This window comes from Neofelis nebulosa, chromosome 4 (assembly GCF_028018385.1).
Source record: "Neofelis nebulosa isolate mNeoNeb1 chromosome 4, mNeoNeb1.pri, whole genome shotgun sequence".
Taxonomy (NCBI): Eukaryota; Metazoa; Chordata; class Mammalia; order Carnivora; family Felidae; genus Neofelis; species Neofelis nebulosa.
Window position 1 is genome coordinate 53,839,757 of NC_080785.1, and position 24,222 is coordinate 53,863,978.

General features: G+C 37.3%; 1 protein-coding gene and 1 long non-coding RNA gene across 4 annotated transcripts in view; both read right to left on the reverse strand.

The window, feature by feature from the left end:
* Positions 1–754: 754 nt before the first annotated feature.
* LOC131509270 (uncharacterized) lies at positions 755–3,895 on the reverse strand. Its single transcript, XR_009260399.1, has 2 exons — positions 3,280–3,895; positions 755–872 (listed from the first exon to the last, which is right to left on the reverse strand). It is a non-coding gene; the product is annotated as an uncharacterized LOC131509270 (long non-coding RNA).
* A 2,213-nt stretch (positions 3,896–6,108) lies between these two features.
* Positions 6,109–24,222, reverse strand: part of CCDC126 (coiled-coil domain containing 126) — a 41,000-nt gene continuing 22,886 nt past the window's right edge. For all 3 annotated transcript variants that reach the window (XM_058724817.1, XM_058724818.1, XM_058724819.1), the window contains one exon: positions 6,109–7,896. In XM_058724817.1, the coding sequence (XP_058580800.1) occupies positions 7,712–7,896 (185 nt within the window). In that variant the 3' untranslated portion in view covers positions 6,109–7,711. The remainder of the gene's footprint in view (positions 7,897–24,222) is intronic.

Sequence of the window (24,222 nt, forward strand, 5' to 3'; positions counted from 1 at the left end):
CCAGGCATTCCAGGCAAGGAAATGGAAAAGAGCAAATCTGAACTATATGATGTAAAACAGGGCAGGCAAAACCTGACAAACAGGAAACAATAATCGGATTGTTTCCTAGTTGTGACCAGTTCTGGGCTTGGCTTCATCTGTTTGGAATTCCAACAGAACATTCTCAGATGGCCAAAGGGCTCCAGCTGTGACTAGAGTTGGAACACTGTTTCCATGTGGCCAGCACTCACGCCTTATTTGCAAGCCCAAATTCACAAGCAAGAAATACTAGTTATTTTGGTTTTGCAGGAGCAAAGGAAAATACTTTCCATCTGGCCTGAGTTGTGAAGAAACCAATTCTTCCTACTCTGAAGCCAGTATATGTAAAGTGTAGACTCCCTGAAAAAGAAACGTATGGAAGATATAGCTTAAATCTTCCTGAGGGTAAAAGAAGGACCCGAGGTCATCATTTTCCTGGTAAAGCTAACTGAGCCCTAATCAACAATAAGAAAAATTTCCTCCTTTTAGAGTTGTGGCCTTGGCTTCCTTTTTAGCCTCAGGAAAACTTTATCATTCGAGAAACACAGGGCAGAGCAGCCACTTATGTGGTTAGTCTCTCAGCCCCTGAGATGAGGCTCTGTGTCAGAAAAGCCACTTGTTCTAATCAGAAAAAGAGTTACCTCTCTTCTGCCGTTGACCATGGTTATTTGGTACTATATTAAAACCCAATAATACATGATAGGGAAGAAGATAAAAGGAAGAATTGAGCCATGCAGAGAGATAGAAAGTGATTTTAACTTAAAATTCTCAATAGTCATACCACTTTCCCCGGGAGAGTTTAATTCCAAGTGCCACTTAGTTATTTTCCAAGGCAGAAAATGACAGCAGACTATCTGAGGAGAAAAAGAGAACAAACTACATTAATATATCAAAACCACCCCCCACCCCAGCTTCTGCCTGCCTTCCTCCTACAAGTGTGTCTTTGCCAGGAAGCTAAAAGGAGAAGGGTATTTGCAGCTAAAAGACACTTTTAGAGTTTGCAATAAGCAATCTTTACATTCTCAACATTTTTAAATACATCAAGTTCAGGGGGGAAGACCAAAGAGCTGCCCTTTTATTATATGGGGCAAGTAATAATTGACAATGCTTAAAATAAGGATTTCCATGTCACTTTTTACCTCACTTCTCTATAGAGATGTCAATTCCAGTCTCATGACCAGTGTGTGGACCATGTGCAGTGGGCAAGCTTTGGAGAAATGGCTAGGTTTTTGGGTTTTTTTAATGTTTATTTATTTATTTTGAGAGAGACAGAGAGAGAGAAAGAGAGCATGGATGCAGGGAAGGGGCAGAGAGAGAGTCCCAAGCGGGCTCCACGCTGTCAGTGCAGAACCCCACACAGGACAGGACTCAAACTCAAGAACCGTGAGATCATGACCTGAGGCAAAATCAAGAGTGGGAGGCTTAACCGACTGAGCCACGCAGGCACTCCAAGAGAAATGGCTGGAAGTTTTTAAGCCTCTGAATATATACACATATATACATATATATATACATGTATATGTGTGTGTATATGTATATATACATATACATACATTTTTTTTTTTTTTAAAGACAGAGGACACAAGTGAACAAAGAGCAGAGAGGGAGAGACAGAGGGAGAGAAAGAAGTGGTGCTCATCCCAAGCAGGGCTCGAACTTACCCAATGCAGGGCTCATGCTCAGGAACCATAAGATCATGACCTAAGCCAAAGTCCAATGCTTTACTGAGTCACCCAGGCACCCCAAGGCTCTGTTAGTATTTCAGAAAACTCAAGAGATACTATGTGAAACTCTTAAACCAAGTCATTATGAGACAATTTCAGTCTCCTTTAAAAGTCATCAAATGGTTCATCTGAAAAACCTAGAGAGATTAAAAGGAGAAAAATAGACCAAGAGAGTGGTGTTGAATCCCACTCTGTCTAGCCTCTAGGAAGTGGAAAATTATAAGAAATATTTTGGCCCCAGAAAAATCCCTAACCTAAACATTGAAAATAAAATGTTAGTATTAGATTTTACAGTGACAGAGAACTGCTGTAGGTGAATTGATAGTGCCCCGAATCCCACGGTGAGTACAAAAAATGCCCTGACACCTGTTAGGATGAGCACTGGGTGTTGTATGGAAACCAATTTGACAATACATTTCATAATAAAAAAATAAATAAAATAAAATTTAAAAATGGCCCTGAGGGCAGACTGAGAAGATACTGTTCACCCTGGAAAAAATCTGCACAAATCCAACCCCTCCCTTCCCTTCATTCTAAGATTGGATGTAAGAGACAGTACGATAGCAGGCTCATTTTTAAACTCCCAAATACAGGGGCGCCTGGGTGGCGCAGTCGGTTAAGCGTCCGACTTCAGCTCAGGTCACGATCTCGTGGTCCGTGAGTTCGAGCCCCACGTCGGGCTCTGGGCTGATGGCTGAGAGCCTGGAGCCTGCTTCCGATTCTGTGTCTCCCTCTCTCTCTGCCCCCCCCCCCCCCGTTCATGCTCTGTCTCTGTCTCAAAAATAAATAAACGTTAAAAAAAATTTTTTAAAAATAAATAAATAAATAAACTCCCAAATACAATAGCTTGGTGCTCCCAACCAATTCTGCAGGAATGGGTTCATCTCCTATGATCCCCATACCCTGGCCATCCTGGGCATCAGAATCCTGGGTGGTGGGCTACCATCAATGCCTGGGCACCAAATGCATATTATGTGATGCCCTGCAGACTCCGTGCTTGCTGCTGACCCAGGCCTTTAAGAGCAGAGTAAGGAGTGAAGAGAGAAGCAGATCTTTCTTTTGGATCAAAGGAGAGAAATTCCTATGTCCTAGGAACAACATGGACTATACTTAAGCCAAGATTGGTAGAATAGACGGTAAGACATGGTGCTAAGAGTACAAACTCTAGAGATAGACCTTTCTGGGTTTGAGTCTCTACTGTATGGTCTGTAAGACCTGTGACCAGAGCTCCCCCATCCAGTTTTTCTGCACCAGAGTCCCTTATTTAGAAAATGGGGGTAATAGAACCTCATAAAGTTGTTTTGGAGATTAAACAAGATACTGTACATGAAGAGCACAGCACAGGGCACAGCCCTTTGTAGATGCTCAATAACTGTTATTACCACAGAGATCCCACTGAATGAGAGGCATGATTAAAAACAAATTCTCCAAATCCTTCCTGCTCTAAATCTTTCCCCCTGGAGCACATTCCAGTTTTGAATAGTTTTAATATAGGATGTGTAGAGATTCTGCCAGGAGGCAGGCCAGTGGCCCTTACCTAGCAGAGGTCCTTTTTCTGTGTCTTCCTGCTTCAATCATCCACTCGAGGCTTTTGAAATGAAACTCCCAATTCAGGCTCAAAGAAAAAGAATAAAAGGGAATTTTTTCTCTCCTTTTCAAACTCATGAAGATGAGAAACAAATAAGCAAATAAAAAAACCCATATTTATCTCAAAACTGAAGATAACCTAATGATATGCGGAAATTCCCAAACACCAGCGGCTCAAAATGTTTTGTTCCCTTGGGCCTTGATACCATATCTACCATGACTCCCTCTCACCTAAAAAGACTCCTCCGAACCAGTTTGTTTCTTTGAGTGAAAAATTGGTAAACATTAAAGAAAGGGTGGGTGGGTGGATGAATTAATCACCTGAGAAAGTTAAATGAAAAATGATTTATTCAAATAAATGATGCTGCTAATCAACAATTAGAAGCAATGTGAAGTTATCCTTGACCTAAGGACTCAAAGGAGGTCCTAAATTCATTCTGGAAATATGTTTGAAAAATACTGACATTGGTGAAATCGAAAAAGACATTAAAAAAAAATCGGAGGGGGAAATGGGCATTGAGGAGGGCACCTGTTGAGATGAGCACTGGGTGTTGTATGGAAACCAATTTGACAATAAATTACATAAATAAATAAACAAACAAACAAATAAATAAATAATAAAAAAAATCTTTAGAGCCTAACTTCCTTACTTAAACACAGACTAATATTATTGATCCATTTTAAGCCAAAAGGTGCAAAATGACAGACTTGATCTGATTAACCACAACTCTGACCACCAACCAGCTCTCTAACTCAATTAATGGATTAGCCATTCTACATTTTATTCCCAGTCTTTCTCCTACCCTGCAAAATGCTTCTACCCTCTTGTTTATAACATAAAACAAGGTCTGAGGATGGTCACCCATTTTAGATTTTTGTCTTTGTAATTCTATGCAAATGGAGATATTTCACCACTTTGTCTCCCCCAAATTGCTAATCACACTTTACTGGGTTACCCATTACCACCCAAAATAATGACAGCATGGAGTAATGCAAAGAGGACAAGCTTTAAACTTGTCCCATACCTACGTCTAAATCTTTTATCTGCAAACAAAATGTCTAATAATTGACTGAAAGATATATCAATGGTGATATAGCCACAAAGTAGAATAACCATGAAAGTTATATACTTACTGACTTGGAAAGAAGTTCATACATTATACAAAAAGAATACAATGTATGGTATAATCTTTAAAAATATAAATAAAGGTATCGATACACAAAGCAAAAGGCATAGAATGGCTTAGTAACTAGTTTTAACAAATATTTATCAGGCACCTATTATGTGTCAGACACAGTCGCATGTGCCCAGATTATATCAGTGAACAGAATGAAGTCCTTGCCTTCACAGAGCCTAGATTCTAAGAAGCAACAGAAAAAAACACAATACATTAATATACAATTTAATGTTAGGTATATCACAATTATGACAAAAAGTAAAAAGGGAAAAAAGAGTGCTAGAGGCATGTTAATTAGGTAGGTGGTCAGAGACACATTTGAGCCAACACCTGAGAATATTGTGGAAGGGGATGGGGGGGAAGCATGAAGATATCTGGGAATAGAGGAATATCACATTGAAGTCGCTGAGGCAAAAGCATGGAAGAGAAAGTCCCAGGAAGAGAAAGTCAATATGGTTGAAGAGGAATTAAGAAGGAAAAGGGTAGTTAAAGATGAAGTGAGGAGGCAGATAGGAACAAATTAGGGCTTGTGAGGCCACTGCAAGAACACTGGATTTTATTTTAAGTAGAAACAATACAGAGTATGGGCAGGGGAGATCAGATTCACATTTATATGCTAAAATGTCAATAGCAGTTGTCTGTAGGTAGAAAAATTTCAGATTTGTCCTCCCATTTTGTTTTTCTATATTTATTCTTATTTTCATATTTTCTTTCTCTCCTCTCTAGCTCTTGAGCTCTCTCAAAAGATGACTCTACCATGCCCCCAACCAAAACTTAAGAATCATTCTGGGCTTTCAATTATTTAAAAATTGGTTTCAATTAACTCATTGATTCATTCATGCATTCATTCATTGTCTCTTTCATTATATCATGTCCTCTTTTCAGGTAAACATTTCTCTTAAAAAAAAAAAAAGGATAATTTAACTACGATAGCTATTCAGCAGAAAGTGGTTAAAAACAGAACAGTGTTTGCAATTAAACCAAATGTACAAGTCAGAGGTTCTTATGTACGCTGTTAACACTTTAGTCTTCTGAGACAGAATTAAATAAGATGAGGCAGATTCTATACATTTAAAATAAAGAACATGGTGTCACTAAAAAGGCAGACCTGAGACTCTATAGTCTACCTAACTCCACAGTCAAGGTCCTAAGTATTTCTTGAAGACAAATGAGACCCAAGTTATCATCAACTATGTAAAATAATGTTTAAATTACTTTTTGCCAGTATACTGCTTAAAGATATTCTGAAATAACCCAAAATTACTCTGAAATAAATATGAAAGTTTTAATATGTTTCGTGACACCCTTTGTGTTAATGTCTTCATTAATTAAGATTAATTGAAGATATAAATACTACAGTATCCTTTAAAAACTCAATAGTAAACTTCAACTTGAGGGTACAAACCTAGGAACCACCTCCGATCATAATCCTCAGACTTACTCCCATCAAATCCTGAACTCAAACTCTCCTACCATGAACAAAGCAATTTTCCACTGTTTTCTTTTGATAAAACAAACCCCCCAGTTATCTAAGATTCCTTTCAATCACTTACCACTTTTTAAATGCACAACCACCATTAAAGAAAAAAACTTATCACACCTTGTAAGTACAAATAATATATTTTATTTCATCCCTGAAAACAAAAACAAAAATGTCTACATCTAATAAGACTGAACAATTATTCCAAACTTCAACTGGCAATGGTATGTAATTAATTTCTTCACATAGAGTATAGGGAAAAGAGTTTAGAAAGCTACCTTTCATGAAACAATATTTTCTCATACTTATTTTAATAAAGCATTATAATTATTGCTACTATGTGTGGTAACATATTATAATAATAAACAATACAATATCCAAAACTAAATTCAATATAGCCTAAATCTAAAAGCTAGCTGCACTTAAGCAGTTATTATAGAGAATAAATACTATGAAATACAGGGCACCATATGGCAATTAAATTTGCTACAAGGGAAATTTAAATAAAGTTGTACGTTGCTCTATACTAGAATTATCCAAGATTAGGATCTCTTGTGCTATATACAATAGCTGTTTTCCTGAAAAGAGAGTCAATCTTCATAGCTTAAATTAAATGCTCGTGTTTTTAAGTGGTCATTATATAAAATGAATACCTAATATATCTTTTACACAAATCCACAATTTCATGAAGCCAGATACTCTTACATAATGTTAACATTTTCCAAGCAATTTAATGCAGCACAAAATACCTTTAGTATACACACCTGGCTAAAGACCTTAAGCATCCCAGTCTCACAAATATCTCAGTCTCCCCTTCCACTGCCAACATAACAAAAGCAAAACTTACCCAAATACGGAAATAATGTGCTTTCAATAGCACAGACACTCAAAAGGTTAAACTTTTAAATTAATATTCATGTATGTGAAAAATCATGAATTAATACTTTACTTAATTTTAATCTCATCATAAAAATATCTTTTATTCTTCAAGGTATATATAAGAAAATGTTATTTATGAGATTAGAGATTCCTATTTTTACATTATTTTTCTCAATGTTTAGAATAGGTTATGGACAGTGGCTACTAACCATCTCAAGATTATAACCTTACAAATGTAATTTTTCACAATATACAATAATTAACCTCCAGTTATTCTGAAGGCTAGTGCAAATGAAGACATTCTTTGGGTCATGATTTCAAAACATTATTTTCAACATTATACTTCCTTTCTCTGCTCATAATCTGAGTAACAAAATATAGTACTGGAAGTAAGCACATTTTCTAATAGTATTAGTCTAACAGTTAAACCTATTGAGAACAAATGACAAAATGATTCAATAACAACATTCAATAAAAAACATGTTACATATTTAAATAAATATTTTATAGAAATGAACCCATGTCTTTCAGTGTTTTTGTTTCACCTCCATCCCAAACACAAAAGATTTATACAAAGATCACCTACCTGCTTACTACATCAACCATGTTACCAAATTCCCTTTAAGGATATAGTAGTACAGCACTGAAGAGACTTGCCTGAAAGCAAACTAATAACTTTTAAAATTTATATACAGAATTAGAGCTCTGTGAATCCAGCATATTCCTCAGAAATGCGTAGGGCTTTTATTGTACAGTATTATTCTATCCTAGCCAGCAACTTAAAAGCTTTCTGCCATAGGATATGACCCACGGTGGATGTAGCAGCACAAGGTGATCTTCAACTGCTATCTAATGCTGCCCGACGCATTGATCCTTTTATTTGTGGTTACCGGCACCAGATTTCCACTTGTGCCATTGGTAGTGTTGGTTGCCGAGCCGTTCACAACAATATAGTCCACTTTGTTCTCCAGCTTTACCAGGCGTTGTAAAATGTCATCTAAGAGGACAGCAATTGTTCTCTTTAGATCCGCTACAGGGGAAAAAATCAGAATAAACTGTATTAAACATTGATAGAACACTTAATATTTGTATTTTCCTAGTTTGAGAGGGGGGATAATGAAACATTACTGAGTCATCAGAGAGAAAATATACTAGAGAGAAAGCTCTCATACCACAAATAGGAAAAACCTAATTGTGTAAATCAATAGCACCATATACAAACCTTCCTAAAGGAATTTCAGAGTTATAAATGTGAGGGCAACTCTCACCTTCTAGTGCAATAAAACACATTTGAAGTCTGGTTCAAAACTGTATTCCCTTTGTAAGCAGTTTGTAAAGATGACTGTGGACTAGGCAGGTAAGGTAAAACAAACTAGGTAAGTAAGTAAGAAATTCAATGAAATTCAGAAACACGAAACCTGGATTCTCCAGAGGCTGAAATGTGTGTATGAGTGGGGGAGCCTAGGATCAGGGCAGATGCCAGGAAACTGATTAGTGCAGTAGAGATAATAACAATAGTTCCAAGTTAAATTTCTTCCAGAATGACAGGGAAGTTTATATGTCTTTGGGAGATTAAGGGGTTTCAATAGAATCTACCTAGAAAGAATGAAATTAGGACTTTTCCTTAGAATTATTTTTTCAAGTTTCCCAAAGGCGCCTGTACATATGAGGTACTCAGTAAGTGGCAACTAATATTGTTATTTTTTGCTGATTTCGAACTAAAAAGCAACTCAAGCCCTAATATGTGACCAGGGAAACAATCATCTAACCACAATTGATAAATTTGCTGATGGTTCTGTCACTAAGAGATCAGAAAAAGCAAAAGCAAAATAAAAAAGATACATTGGACTTCATCAAAATTTAAAACTTTTGGGTATCAAAGACTATTATCCAGAAAGTGAAAATAACAGGCAGAATGGAAGACAATATTTGCAAATCATGTATCCGACAAGGGCTTAATTTCAAAAACATATAAAGAGCCCTTAAACAACAAAAGGATAACAACCCAATTTTTTAAATGAGCAAAGGACTTGAATAGACATTTCCCCAAATAAGATATGCAAATGGATAATAAACACAAGAAAAGATACCCAACATCACAATGAGATATCACTTCAGGATGGCTATAATCAAAGAAAGGGAAAAACAATATGATACTGGCACAAAAATAAACATATGGCTCACTGGAACAGAATAGACATTCCAGAAATAAACCTGTGCTTATATGGTCAATTAATCCATGACAAAGGAGGCAAGAATACATAATAGGAAAAAAGTTTCTTCAACAAATGGTGCTGGGAAAACCAGACAGCTTCAAGCAAAAGAATGAAACTGGACCACTTTCTTAGATCAGACACAAAAATAAATTCAACATGGATTAAAGACCTAAATGTGAGACCTAAAATCATAAAATTCCTACAAGAAAACATAAGAAGTAATTTCTTTGACATTGGCTATAGAAACAGTTTTCTACGGGTGCCTGGTTGGCTCATTCGGTTGAGCGTCCGATTTTGGCTGAAGTCATAATCTCACATCCGTGGGTTTGAGCCCCGCATCGGGCTGCTGACAGCTCAGAGCCTGGAGCCTGCTTTGGATTCTGTGTCTCCCTCTCTCTGCCTCTACCCTGCTCGCACTCTGTCTCTGTCTCTCAAAAAACAAAATGTTAAAAAAAATTTTTTTTTAAAGAAACAGTTTTCTAGATATGTCTTCTCTGGCAAGGGAAACAAAAGCAAGTATTTGGGGATTATATCAAGATAAAAAGCTCTTGCACAGTGAGGGAATCAACCAACAAAACAAAAAGGCAACCTACTGGATGGGAGAAGTGATCTGCAAATGATATAACTGATAAGGGGTGAATATACAAAATACATAAAGAACTTACACAACTCAACACCAAAAAAACAAATAATACGACTAAAAATGGGCAGAGGACCTTTGTAGACATTTTTCCAAAGAAGACATAACAGATGGCCAACAGATATGTGAAAAGATGCTCAACATCACTCATCATCAGGGAAATCCAAATCAAAACTATGAGATATCACCTTACACCTGTCAGAATAACTAAAATCAAAATAAGAAATGACAAGTGTTGGCGAGGATGTGGGAAAAAAGGAACCCTCGTATACTGTTGGTGGGAACGCAAATTGGCACAGTCACTGTGGAAAACAGTATGGAGGTTCCTCAAAACATTAAAAATAGAATTACCATATAATCCAGTAATTCTGTTACTGGGTATTTACCCAAAGAAAACAAAAAACACTAATTTGAAAAGATATATGCCCATCTATGTTTACTGAAGCATTATTTACAACAGCCAAGACATGAAAGCAACTCAAATGTCCAGTGATAGATGAATGGATGAAGAAGAGGTACATAAATACATAAGGGAAAATTACTCGTCCATAAAAAAGAATGAAATATTGCTATCTGCAATGACATGGATGGAGCCAGAGCATATAATGCTAATTGAAATAAGTCAGACAGAAAAAGACAAATACTGTATGACTTCACTCATATGTGTAATTTAAGAAACAAAACAATTATATTGTACACCTGAAACTAACATAACACTGTATGTTAATAATAATTCAATAAAAAACATGTTTTTAAAGAAATAAAATAAGCATGGGTGAGCATATGGAGAAACTGGAATCCTCATACACTGCTGGTAGAAATATAAAATGGTCAGCCACTATAGAAAGTAGTTTGGCAATTCCTCAAAAAGCTAAATATAAAATTACCACATGACCCAGGAATTCCACTCCTAGGTATGTATATACCCCCCAAATTGAAAAGAGACTCAGAGATACTTGTACACCAATATTCACAACAGCCAAAAGGTGGAAACAATCCAAGTGTCCATCAATAGATGAACAGATTGACAAAATGTGGTATATACATGCAATGGAATATTATTTAGCCATAAAGGATGATGTACTGATACACGCTAAAACATGGATGAATTTAAAGACATTATGCAAAGTGAAATAAGCCAGACAAAGAAAGGGACAAATATTGTATGGATCCACTAATGTGAACTACCTAGAATAGACAAAAATCATAAAGACAGAAAGTAGATTAGAGACTACCAAGGGCCAGTGAAATGGGGAAACAGCAAGCTCTTGCTTAATGGTTACAGTTTCTTGCTTAGAGTGATGCAAGTTTTAGAAAGTTAATAGTGATGGTTGTACGACACTATGCATTAATGCCGCTGAACAGTATACTTTAAAATTATTAAAACGGCAAATTTTATGCTATATACATTTTACCATAATGTTTAAAAGTGAAAACAATGAAAAAAAATCAGAATGGAGTAGTGAGAATAGTGGTTGTGGGTGGTAGCAGAAGGTGATTAGAAAATGCTTATTAAAAAAAAAAAAATCAATGTAATATAAAGTTAGGGGAAAACTTTATTTGGAAGAATGAGACTCTACAAAAAGTATATTTTCTGGCATCATGCATCATGAGAACTTACATATTCTAGTACGGCAGAAATGTACAAGAAAAAAAAGTGTAAAAAAAATCCTGTGACAAGTATTTAGGGATGAAATGTCATGGTACATAAAACTTTCAAATGGTGCCCCAAAAAACAAATACATTTGTATACAGTAGGAAAGATAAAAACAAATGCAGAAAAGTTTTTAGCAAATGGTGAGTATAGACAAAAGATATAGGATGTTTATTATACAATTTTCCCTAATTTTCGATAGACTCAAATTTTTCAAAATAAAAGACTGCAGAGAGGAGACCTTTCTTTATTAAGATCTTCCAATCAAGAGTTATAATAGTATTGGTAAATAGGACAGAATTAAATAATTTTTTTAAAAAAATCCTTCAGCAACAAGACTAAAGGGTTTTTCTCTGGAGGTTATCTCCAGTACAGTATTTGAAGAGGTAGCAACATAGGCCAGAGAGGTCTAGAAAGAATAGAACGGGGTGGAGGTAGGGGGTGAAGGGGTCTACCAGAATGTTAACATAAAATGAAGCTAAAGCTGGGGCGCCTGGGTGGCTCAGTCGGTTAAGCGTCCGACTTCAGCTCAGGTCACGATCTCGCGGTCCATGAGTTCGAGCCCCGCGTCGGGCTCTGGGCTGATGGCTCAGAGCCTGGAGCCTGCTTCCGATTCTGTGTCTCCCTCTCTCTCTGCCCCTCCCCCGTTCATGCTCTGTCTCTCTCTGTCTCAAAAATAAATAAACGTTAAAAAAAAAATTAAAAAAAAAAAAAGAAGCTAAAGCCCTAGGATGTTTGACACCAAGCTGAGGTGTGACATGAATTATAAAGGTAAGCCTAATTATTGATTAGAATTAAGTTACATAGCAATTAAAGGAAAAGGCAGGACTAATGAGAAACAACTATATGATAATTTTATTTTAACAATGTCCTAGGCTGTTAAATATATCCTTTCAAATATTCTAAAATCAAGTGTTTTAATAAAACATTACATGGGGCGCCTGGGTGGCTTAGTCAGTAAAGTGTCCGGCTCTTGGTTTTGGCTCAGGTCATGATCTCACAGTATGACAGAGAGAGCCCCACCTGTGCTGGACTCTACACTGACAGCTCTCAGGACCTGCTTGGGATTCTTTCTCCCTCTCTCTCTCTGCCTCTCTCCTGCTCATGCTCACTCATTCCCTCTCTCTCTCTCTCTCCCCGCCCCCACCTCAAAATAAATAAACTTAAAAAAAAATACAAAAAACTCAGATTTGGGGGGCACCTGGGTGGCTCAGTCCATTAAGCATCCAACTTCGGCTCAGGTATGATCTCACAGTTTGTGGGTTTGAGCCCCACGTTGGGTTCTGTGATGACAGCTCAGAGCCTAGGGCTTGCTTCAGATTCCATGTCTCCCTCTCTCTGCCCCTCCCTGCTCATATTCTCTCTCTCAAAAATAAACATTAAAAAAAAAAAAAAACCTGTTTAAAAAAAAAAAACTCAGATTTTTAACTACTTTGCTCCATGATATAAAATTAGTTAGTTGACAAAGAAGAATAAAATTAATGTTTCCTGAACTTGGGATTCTTTCGAATATACCAAAACTCCCTTTCTCTAAATTCACAATATAATTTTATGTTTACATCTCAAGGGATTGCATATTTAAAGAAATTTATATTATATGGGAGTTCACAGTACTCCATAAACCCTATTAACTAAAGGTGCTGGTAATAAGAACTCTTTCCGTAACTATGAGCCCTGTTCAGAAACCCTAAAAGCAACTTGAAAGCAACCATATCATATCCAACCTTCTACCCTCAGCTCACCATTTTGACATTTTATCACACAGTAGACACTGAACAAATGTTTGAAATAAACATTTGCTGAATGTCCGATTCATGTGTTTGATAGGTGGTATTGTTGAGATTGACATGAAGGATCAGATTTAGGAAAAGAGCCTTTTAAGGTTGTTCTATTTCTGCTTTAAGCTTCCCTATTCTGGAAGAAAAAATCAAATAGTTTATGGGGGGCGGGGGGAAGGAAAGAAAGAAAAAAATGAGCTGTAACAAAGGCACATAAAGACATAGATACTATCAAAATAGTACCTAGCCCAATTATTTCACTCTACACAAAAACCAAACGGAGGATATAATGCTACTAAATATACTAAAGATATTGGATATTGGATATAAACAGATTTTAACTATACTAAACATAATCAGGGACAGTGAGACATAGCAGAAAGCCACTCTCATACCAAGGAACAGAGGGAGAAAGAAAGTAGTGATGTAACCAGAGCCCAAGTCCAAGGAAAACCACCAGTGGAAAACAAAGCCAAGGCAGGCAGTCTGGGAAAAGCTGGTGCTACAAAAGAGACACCACCTCCGGCAGACAGGGAGGAAGAAAAGTACCCTAGCCTTTCCCTTGTCTTACTTTCCAAACTCCTGCCAACGCCCCCCACTGATTCAACCCAGGCAGAAGCTAGCTGATCTGGGAACTTGGAAAACACTACCTACTCAAATCACCCTCCTTTGAGATACAAAACAGAAGAGAGAAAGGTAAGTGAAGGACACCAGGAACAGGACCAGCACAAACAGCAAGTATACATGCCTTTGTGAACCCCATACTTAGGTCTGTCTTGATTTATCTCTTATTTACATCTCAATAGGTTTTACTGTTTTTATTATTATGAGCTGCCTCAAATCTGATAACTAGGTGTGTCTAGTCAAGGATTTTCATATCTATATTCATGAGAGATATTGGTCCATAGTTTTTATTTCTTATATAACCTTTGTCTGATTTTGGTATTAAGCTAATACTAATTTCACAAAATGAACCTGAGAAATGTTCTCACCTATTTTCTGGAAGACTGTGTGGAATTCATATTCCTATTTAAACTTCTGATAGAATTCTCCAGTGAAATCATCAGGGCCTGGAGATTTCTTTTTGGGGAGTTCTTAAACTATAAATTAAACTTCCCTAATAGGTATAGGGTCCCCATGATTTTTATATTGTACTTTCATTTTCATTTAGTTCAAACTATTTTTTAAATTTCCCTTCAGACTTCCTCTTTGATCCATAGATTATTTAGAAGTGTGTTTAGTTTCCAGTTACTTGGAGATTTTGTTACTGATTTCTAGTTTGAGTTCATTGTGGTTAGAGAACACACTGTATGATTTTAATTCTTTTATATAGATTGAGGTTTGTTTTACAGCCTTGGATATGATCTATTTTGGTAACTATTCCATGGACTGAAAAAACATGTATATTCTGCTGTTGTTGATAGAATTTCTATATATGTAAATAAGATCCTATTGGTTAGATTGTGTTCTAATGATCTTCTGTATCTTTGCAGATTTTCTAAATGGTTCTATCAGTTCCTGAGAGGGGGATGTTCAGGTCTCAATTATAATTGTGGATTTACCTATTTCTCCTTTTAATTCCACCACTTTGTACATACAAATTTAGGATTGTTTTTTCTTCTGAGTGGTTTGACCCTTCTATGATTACATAATGTCCTTCTCTGACTTTGCTAGTTTTCTTTGCTCTGAATTCTACTTTATCTGATATTAATGGAGCCACTCCTGCTTAATGTTTGCATGACAAATCTTTTTCTATCCTTCTACTTTTAGGCAGCTGATATTATTAAATTTGAAATAAGTTTCTTGCAGGGAGCACATATTTGGGTCATGTTTCCTAATGCAGTCTGTCAATCTCTTTTAACTGGTATACTTAAAACAGATTTATACTTAATGTAATTGTCACATATTAGTACTTAAGTCTGCCATTTAATTCTTTGTTTTGTTTGTTCTGTTTTTCACTTCCCTGTTTAATTTTTCCTGCTCTCTTATAGGTTATTTGGAATATTTTTTAGAATTCTTTTTTTGGTTCATCTGAATGTATCTTTTTGTACAGTTTTAGTGGCTACTCTAGATACTATATCATGTATATAACTTACCAGTCATTTTACCAATCTGAATGAAATACATAAGCTTTACCTCTCTTTACCATCTATGATGGTTCATTATATGTGTCAACTTGGCTAGGCTATAGTGCCTAGACAAACAAATACACCATTCCGGATGTGGTTTTGAAGGTAGTTTTTAGATGTGATTAGCATTTAAACCAGTAGCCTTTCAGTAAAGCAGATTACTCAATATAATGTAAGTGGACCTCAATCAGCAGAAGACCTTAAGAAAAAAGACTGAGGTTCCAGGAAAAGGAAGGAACTCTGCCTCCAGACTGACTGCCTTTGGACTCAGGACTATCATGTTAACTCTTGCCAGAATTTCCAGCCTGCCAGCCTCCCCTGAAGATTTTGACTTTCCAGTCCTCACAATTGTATAAACCAATTTCTTAAAGTCCATCAATCTCTCTGTTCTGTTTCTCTGGAAAACCCTAATACACCATCCTTTTATCCTACTTCCATTTATATTGTCTTAAATATTTCCTCTACACACATTTAAAATCACCTCAGCACTATAATTTTTGCTTCAACCATCATAGTTTAGAAAACTCCAGAAAAGGAAACCTACTGAATTACCCTTATTTTTATTTACTATATTCTGTCTTCCCTCCTTCCTGATAGTACCAAGGTCCCTCCTTTTACCATGTTTTTATTTACACTTCCTTCAGCCATCTCTTAGATTAGGTCTGCTATTCTTTTCCTTCATCTGAGAAGGTCTTTGACTTCCCCTTTCATTCCTGAAGAATATTTTCACTGGATATAGAATTCTGTATTGATAGTTCTTTCCTTTTAGCACCTGAAAACATATTTTATCACTTCCTTCAGGCCTCAGTGGTTTCTGATGAGAAATGCACTGTTATTTGAGTTGTTTTTCCACTATAAGTAAGATGTCATTTTTTTCTCCAGGTGCATTTAAGATTTGATGCACTGTTATTTGAATTATTTTTCCACCATAAGATGTCATTTTTCTCCCCAGTGGCATTTAAGATTTTTTTTCCAGTTGCTCTTTAAGTTTCAGAAGTTTAATTATGATTTATCTTGACATGGATTTTAGGGGGCTTAGCCTGCTTGGGGTTCACTCAGCTTTTTTTTAAATAGTTTATTTTTTTTAATGTTTATCTATTTTTGACAGAGAGAGAGAGCAAGCAGGGGAGGGACAGAGAGAGAGAGAGAGACAGGGGATCCAAAGCAGCCTCTGTGCTGACAGCAGAAAGAGTGACATGGGGCCTGAACCCACGATCACAACCTAGGATCATGACCTGAGTCAAAGTCACAGGCTTAATTGACTGAGCCAAATAGGTCCCCTTAAGCTTCTTGAATCTGAGGTCAATGTCTTGTCAAATTTAGGAAGTTTGCAGCCATTATTTATTTTTTTTAGTACTTTTCCAGCTCTGCCCTCATTCTCCTCTCCTTCCAAAACTCCAATGACACAAATGTTACATCTTTTGTTATAGTCTCACAGGTTTCTAAATCTCTGGGTTTTTTTTTTTTTTTCTCCCAGTCTATTTTTTTCTCTTGTTCAGATTGTGTAATTATATTGTTCTATATTCCAGTTCACTGATTCTTTCATCTTCATTCTGTTAAGTCAATCTGCTGAGCTTTTTATTTCAATTACTATACTTTTCAGTTCAAAAATTTCCATTTGGTTATTCTTCATATGTTCTATTTATGTGCTGAGACTTTCTATTTTTTTATTGAGGCTATTTCTTCACTTGCTTTGTGTAAATTCCTCATCGAAGCACTTTTAATAATAACTGCTTTAAAATCTTTTTCAGATAATTCTAATATCTATCATTGGTTGTCTTTTTTCATTCAGTCAGATATTCCCAATTCTTGGTATGAGAAGTGATTTATATTTGAAACCTAGACACTTACATATTAGTTTATGAGATCTTGGATCTTATTTAAACCTCCTATTTTAGGGTCACCTGAATGGCTTAGTCAGTTGGGCATGTGACTCTTGGTTGCAGCTCAGGTCATGATCTCAGTTTGTGAGTTCAAGCTCCACATCAGGCCCTGCGCTGGCAGTGGGGAGCCTGCATGGGATCCTCTCTCTCCCTCTCTCTCTGCCCCTTCCATGCTTGCTCTCTCTCAAAATAAACAAATAAACTTAAAAAATATATGTATATGTATGTATACATACATACACACACATATATATCTACATATATGTAGATATAGATATGTTTTAGATGACTTTCTCTGATACCACTGTGGCAGGACAGAGGGGTACCCCTTACTATTGCCAGGTGGAAGAAGTCTAGGTTCCCCATTTAGCCTCCACTGTCACCTGAGGGTGGTAAGCTCCCCATCACTGCTGAATGGAGGTGGAAGTTCCAGGTCCCCATGTACTCTGCATTGATAATGTGGTGGGGATGGCCTCCTTACCCCTGGGCAATAGTGAAAGTCCTGACTGTCCACTAAGACTCCTCTGACAACACCTCAGAGGGAAGGGGATGGGCACCTCATTACTGCATGTAATGAGGTATGCAAGTCCTGGCTCCCCACGTAGGCTCCACAGGTACCATGGGGGAGGGAGGTATTGGATACCTTATTACAGTCTCACAAGGGTGAAGTGTAGACTCCCCGTTTGGCCTTTGATCATGCAGGTGGTGGTGCAGCCACAATATTTTTATGTGATCTTTGGCTGAAGGAGAATAGTTATTGTCCAAAAGTTTTCTGTCTTGCCAGACTGCCCCTTTCTTGGCTACAAGAGCAGGTGTCTGTTGGGGAGATTACTGACTTCTCCAGCTCCAAGTCTGGAATATATGAGGTTGAACACAACAAAACAAAACAGGGATCATACCACTGTGTCCTGAGGTCCCTAGCCAGTATTTTTCTCTTTCAGATTCTTATGTTTGTTTTATATAAAATGTCCAGGACTTTCAGTTGTACTTAAATGGGAATAGGGAAAGATGGATAGCATAGGAACAGGAAAAGGAGGGATCTCCATCTTCCCAAATTCCCCAGTTTAGGGAATTTTATTTAAATTGTTTTTCTTCAACTATAAAAGATATTCTCTAGCAGCTTATTATAGCACTGTTTTCATTCATTACTTACATGATAATTTACATATTTGAAAAATTGATTAAAGTTAAGAAATTTTAGGGGCGCCTGGGTGGCTCAGACGGTGAAGCGTCCAACTTCGGCTCCAGTCATGATCTCACAGTTCATGAGTTTGAGCCCCGTGTCAGGCTCTGTGCTGACAAGCTTGGAGCCTGGAGCCTGCTTTGGAGTCTGTGTCTCCCTCTCTCTCTCTGTCCCTCCCCTGCTCATACTCTATCTCTCTTTCTCCCTCAAAAATAAATAAACATTAAAAAAATTTTTTAAATAGTTAAGAAATTTTAACTTGTGTTTCTAAAGGTTATTTTTTATAGACTTATATGGAAAAACAACTATTTGTTAACTTATTTTCAGAAAAGTATTTATTATTTATTTATTTGAGAGAGAAATAGAGAGAGAGAGCATGCAGGAGAGAGGGGGAGAGAGAAAAAGAGAGAGAGAGAGAGAGAGAGAGAGAGAGAGAGAGAGAGAGAGAGAGAAAATCCCAAGCAGGCTCTGCACTTAGTGTAGAGCCCAACACAGGACTTGATCCCTTGACCCTGGGACCACTACCCAAGCCAAAAAAAAGAGTCAGATGCTCAACCAACTGGGTCACCCAGGCACCCCTGCAGAAGAGCATTTAAATATCAACATTAAATTGTTCTCCAGTTATTCCAAAATATTTTTGAAATCTAGTTTTTAAAAGTGTTCAACCACATTAGTAGACAGTAAAACCAAAACTCTTAAAAGAAAGCAGGGTTCATCTTTGGAAGGAAAAGTCTGTAGTGATAAAACAATAGTATTGTTATAGATTTAGAAACAGTTTAGGAAACAAAACAATGCCTCAAGTGCAAAGTGTTCTACGAACAGTCACTGGGAAGCTCAGACCAAGTATCCCCAATTCACTGTTCTAGGCAAACCTCAGAATCCAAAACATGTTACATGGGAAGAAAAAAAAATTATATCAGAGAAGACTAAGAATATTGAGAAAAAGATCTAAAGCAGGGGAAATGGTTTTTTACAGGGAAAGCACAAATTACTGTTCAAAATTTACAGACAATGAACTATAAAGGTGAACTGATCTGCCTATGACCTTTGTGATAGTAACAATTCATTGGTGACTGGGATTAAAAAAAAGCTTATGCTTATTTTCCCAACTGGGAAAAACAGGTTAAACAGTTCAAGGGGAGACTATTCAATAAATAAATAAAAAGCCTTCTAGCTTTTTTGTATAGCAATGAGAAGCTAAATGGTTTCTATAGATGGTTAAAGGTTCAAGTTCTCCAGAACTTGTAAAATTCTGATTTTATTGTAACTTAAATAAATATTTATATATTACTGCCATGTCAAATGAGTGGAGCAAAAGATGGAATTCAAATAATAAATCTGGAATAACTGGCTACCTAATGTGGAAAAAAGAATCTGCATCTCTTACTGCTTACACCAGAAATCTCAACTATATTATAGACATAAATGTAAAAACAAAAACAAAACCCACCATAGTATATTAGAGTGTAAGCTTTGGGGCAAATATTTTAAGCATAAACCTAAACCATAAAAAATGATAGACACAGGGCGCCTGGGTGGCACAGTCAGTTGAGCATCTGACTCTTGTTTTCACCTCAGGTCATGATCCCAGGATTGTGGGACTGAGCCCAGCATCCTCTGTGCTGAACATGGAGCCTCCTTAAGATTCTCTCTCTCTCTCCCTCTGCCCCTCTCCCCTGTTCACTGTATCTCTTTAAAATTAAAAAAACAAATTGTTTAATAAAAAATGACACACACATTCTGCTACCCAAATTTTTTAAACAATAATACCAAGTTATTAGGCAACTGAAAAACCAGAAGAAAAACATTTGCAACACATAATAACGGCATTAATGCCTTTACAAAGAATCAGTCACTTAAGAAATTTCCCAGCAGAAAAACTGGCAAAGGATATAAATGACTCACTCACACATACAAGAATTACAAATAGCCAACAATCCTTTAACCTCTACTGTAAACAAAGAAATGCAAAAGCAAACAACTAGAGATCATATAAAATTAAATAGAATTGGTAGAGAAACTGGCACTTTCACACTGTTGTGAAGGTCGCAGTAGGAATGTATACCAGTAGAGCCATTCTGAAGGACAATCTGACAAATGCCTATTAAATTTAACTTGCATATCCTTGACCAAAAAATTTCACATGTAAGGAATCTATTCTTCAGAAACATTTACACAAACATGAAATACACATTTATACTCACACATATATGTCATACATTTACAAACACACATACATTGTAGCATTGAATCAAACACAAAATAGGTTAGCAACAAATTATCCATCATTACAGAATAAGTGGGCAAGGAGTGAGGGCGGGCAGGTTAAGGAATATTTATAAAATGAAACAATATTAAGTCATTATAAAGGATGAGACAGACCTATATGTAGTAATATGGAAAGATATCCACAGTAATTAAGTGAAAACAGGTAAGCTGCAAACCAGTATCCACAGTACAATCCCATTTTTGCTCAAAATAAAATAATGTGCTAGATCATGTGTAAGCAAACTACAGCTGGTTGGCTGCCTGTCTTGGTAAATAGTTTCACCAGAACATAGCCATGCTCTGAAAATATTTACTATTTAGCCCTTTAAAGAAAAGTACACTTACCCCAATACAGAACAAATTAAATGACATTCTTTCTGCCCTTTTAACTTATCTTTCTTGTATATTTCTGCACTATTTGAATGTTTATAATAAACATATTTAGAATCAGAAATAAGTAAAAAAATATATCAGGGATTGGTTAAATATCACGTGGCCATTAATGACGTAGGTATATATTCACTGAAACATAAATATTTCCACCATACATTAAATTTTAAAAGTTTATCAAATATCATGTGTAGCTAGGTCTGAACGTTGCTTTTAAAACTGAGTTGTGGGGCACGTGAGTGGCTCAGTCAGTTCAGTGTCCAACTCTTGATTTCTGCTCAGGTCATGATCCCATGGGATTGAGCCCTGTGTTTAGTTCTGTGCTGAGCATACAGCCTATTTAAGATTCTCTCTCCCTTTCTCTCTCTCTCTCTCTCTCTCTCTCTCTCTCTCTCTCTCTCTCCCCCTCTCCCCAGCGTGTGCTCACTTTTGCTCTCTAAAAAAAAATAATAATAAAATGGAAAAATAAATAAATAAAATGAAAAAAATATTTTTTGAAAACTCGAGTCATTACACACAGCTGGGCAGCATAGCACAGATGGCTGCTACCTTTTAAAATATCACAGTTAGGGGCACCTGGGTGGCTCAGTTGGTGGGGCACCCAAATTTTTTTAATATTTATTTATTTTTGAGAAAGAGAGAGAGAGAGAATGCAGGGGAGGAGCAGAGAGAAGGGGTACAGAGGACCTGAAGTGGGCTCTGAGCTGACAGCAGTAACCTGGATGTGGGGTTCGAACTAATGAAGCAAGAGATCATGAACTGAGCCGAAGTTGAATGCTCAACCGACTGAGCCACCCAGGCGCCCCAGGCATCCAACTCTTAATTTTGGCTCAGGCCACAATCTCATGGTTAGTGGGTTCGAGCCCCGTGTCGGGCTCCATACTGGCAGTGCAGAGCCTGCTTAGGATTCTCTCTCTCCACCCCTCTTTGCCTCTTCACAGCTCAGGCTCACATGTGCTCTTACTCTCTCTCAAAAATAATTTATAGAGAGAGAGATCTATATATATACATATATATATATATATATATATATATATATATGTATATATATAGGGAGAGATCAGTTATTTTGCTCAAGTACAAAAACTTTATTTTCAAGTATTTTTCTTATTATTAAAAGATTTACTTTCTATCAGTGTCCTTGGACTAAGCAGAATGCAAAACAATGTAATTTCTGCATCTCTATCTGCCACAAGAACCTCCATCTCAGTATATACCAGCTCCTTCATCTCTAAGTCATCTAAATTTGATCTTCAAGAGCAAACGCAGGCTAACCTTCATCAACTCATAAGAACCATCATAAAGGTGTTTCTATAAAAATAGAAAGTGCCTAGGGCATTTCCAGATAAAGAAGGTAAACTGAAAAAAGGCAATTAACCTCTGCTGACTTTGGATGAAAGAGGACTTCAACCACCTCCATTTTGACCTCAGTCTGGACTTTCTAATTGATTAAGTTCTTATTTCCAGCTTCTCTTAACTCAGGCTAACAATCTTGTGGGAAAAGCACCCTGTGATGGGAACCAAAACTACCCCCTCAAGTATAAGGACTGCCCTGAGCCAGCAAGATTCTGTGTGACTGACCCAAGACACTGATCAAGTAGACCTTTACTGCCCAACTGTACTACCCACCAACCCCTGTCCCACATTTTCCTTATAAAAACATGAGGCATTTTCAGCACTACGGAGACATTTGGGACACTAGTCCACTGGCTTCTCGGTGTTGGCCTCACTAAAACAAATTCCTTTCTTGTTTCACCACCACCCTTTTCTCTGCCTTTGGATTCTGTTAGCGGGGAGCCAAACTTGGTCTGTTGGGGACCCCTGGAACCAGGTGCTCTTGCACCCATGGGTCCCGGCTACATGGACACTCCACCAAAACAGTAACTGTGCTTTTTGCTCTCTTTTTCTTTCTTTCCTTCTTTAAGCATAAATCCACAAGGCCAAGGATAACAGAAGAGACCATAAAAACACAACTCCAGAAGCTAGAAAGCAAAGGGATGAGTGTTAACTGACTTAGAAGCTCTGAAAAATTTGATCTTAGAAGAAAAACTAAGAAACAATTCAATGTTCTCCACGGAACCCCACCCTTAAAATGCCCAGGAACTGTTGTTATAGTGGGTACCAGTGAAAATAGGGGTTAAAAAAGGGACTAAGACAGAAGAATTGGGTGAAAATGTATCTATGGAGACATTTGATTCCTAAATTATCTAGAACACTCCCCAACTGGGCAATAGCTCCTCACTCCCTGCAGAAAAGCTGAGGTTCATTTTCTGAAGCCAGTGAAACAGCTAAGGGCCTGAGTGCCACAGTGAAAACTGGGGGAGTAAATGAAAATTTACACAGTGAGTGCTGAGACTACCTGTCCTCCCCCAGCCTCTTCCTCTCATTGGGATCCCAGAACAGTTGAAGGCCTATACTCTCCAGCAAGATTGGAAGGACTTCTCTAGGGAATCTAATCAGCTCAAGAAGAAAGACCTAAACACACCCATATTTGGGATACCGCAAAGAAACAGACAGTGATAATGTGTAACAGAGTTTGGCCGGACTTTGTCCCTAGTTCCTGGGAGGTAGCCTCTAAATGTTTGGAATTTCCTGAGCGATAAGACTGTCTTTGTTATTCATGATGGGCCCCTGGGACCCCACTGATAGTTTATATTAACAAAGTGACTCAGACTGGGCCCCTAGATAGTTTGTCCTAATGACATGACTCAGGATGGGGACTGGGCATGCCAGAAAGACCAAACTATGTAATTAGAGAGTCGTGGGTTTTCAGTAATGTCAGATGAGAGAGAGGGGCTGGAAAGTGAATTCAACCATCTGGCTAAATCCAATAAATCATGTTTGCACAATAAAATCCCAATAAAAATCCTGGACACAAAGTTCAGGTGAATTTCCCTAGGTAACAATACTCTTAATATGATCATACACGAATGTGCCAAGAGAGTAATGCGGCCTGATTCCATGGGAAGAAGACAACAGAAACTTCGCCTCTGGAACCCTCTCAGACTTTCCCTATGTGTGTATCCCTTTTGCTGGTTCTGAGTTTCTTTTTGCTATAATAAAACTGTAAGTACAGTCCTTTCAGGGAGTTCCCTGGGCCAATCTAGTGAATTACCAAACCTGAGGGGGTAGTAGAACTGGTCAAAAATGAGTGTGGCCTGGGACACCCAAACTTGGGCTAATAACTGAAGTGAAGGCAGTATTTTGGAGGATAT